Source organism: Diaphorina citri, unplaced genomic scaffold (genome assembly GCF_000475195.1).
Source record: "Diaphorina citri unplaced genomic scaffold, Diaci psyllid genome assembly version 1.1 scaffold14602, whole genome shotgun sequence".
NCBI lineage: Eukaryota > Metazoa > Arthropoda > Insecta > Hemiptera > Psyllidae > Diaphorina > Diaphorina citri.
This window is the reverse complement of record NW_007391967.1, coordinates 1-1230: the sequence shown is the minus strand read 5'-3', so window position 1 is coordinate 1230 and position 1230 is coordinate 1. Positions and strand designations below refer to the sequence as shown.

General features: G+C 45.6%; 1 protein-coding gene across 1 annotated transcript; it reads left to right on the top strand.

Moving 5' to 3' along the window:
- Positions 1–195: 195 nt before the first annotated feature.
- Positions 196–1152, top strand: LOC103523064. Its single transcript, XM_008488139.1, has one exon. The coding sequence runs from the start codon at positions 196–198 to the stop codon at positions 1150–1152; it is 957 nt and encodes a 318-aa protein (XP_008486361.1).
- Positions 1153–1230: the final 78 nt, after the last annotated feature.

Below are 1230 nucleotides of genomic sequence, written 5' to 3'. Positions count from 1 at the left end.
CTACCTAAGTCACATCACATTATCAACTTGCTCATTGACTACATTCATGTCAAGAATTTCCATACTGGACCACATTTGGTTATCTCTATTTTACGTAAAAAATATTGGATCTTGGGATGTCGAGACATTGTACGCAGACGCATTCAAAAATGTAATATTTGTTTCAGAACGAACCCCAAGCCAATATTCCCGATCATGTCCAATCTACCGAGTCATAGAGTTCAAGAATCTACAGCATTCTACAACACGGGCGTAGATTACGCAGGTCCTTTTCAAGTGACCTGGTCTCGCAGAAGAGGAGTCAGATCGCAGAAGGCGTATCTGTGCTTATTTGTGTGTTTGGCTACAAAGGCTCTACACCTAGAATTAGCATCTGATTTGTCGACAGCAACTTTCTTAAGTGCCCTCAAGCGGTTTGTTGCTCGTCGAGGTACTGTGAAAAATATCTATAGCGATCAAGGCACTAACTTCATTGGTGCGGCTAATGCTCTAAATGAACTTTATGACTTATTGTCTTCGCAGATTTTCGTCGACGCCTACACACGGGAGTTGCTGGAACATAGAATTCAGTTTCACTTCAACCCCCCCGCTGCACCTCACTTCGGCGGAATCTGGGAAGCCAACGTTCGTGCAGTGAAGACACATCTGTATCGTACCATCGGCGCTCAGATTCTTACCTACGAAGAATTGAACACAGTGTTCGTTGGTATCGAGTGCATTCTGAACAGTCGTCCATTATGTCAGTTGAGTTCAGAGCCTGGTGATCCCCTGGTACTCACACCGGCTCACTTTCTTATGCAGAGTCCAACCAATCATCTCCCTGTTGTAGATCAGGATGTCAGTGTACGACTGGGAGATAGATACAAGTTCATTCAACAATTGTTATCCGACTTCTGGAAACGTTGGAGCAACGAATACTTGAGCTCGTTACAAGAACGATCGAAGTGGCTCAAGGATAGTTCTTCAAAGTTAGAAGTTGGAATGTTAGTCCTGGTCAAGTCAGAAAATACTCCCGTTTTGTCATGGCCATTAGCTCGCGTTTTGGAGTTGTATCCCGGAGCTGACGGTGTCGCGCGCGTTGCGTTGATCAAGACTTCAGGAGGTGTCTGCAAGAGGCCAGCTGTGAAGCTATGTCCACTTCCAAATCAATAGTCTGGTTCAGTTATGAAACCGGTTGTTTCATGGTGGGGAGAATGTCGCAGCCCGCTTCGAGTGTCACCGGCCTGCTTC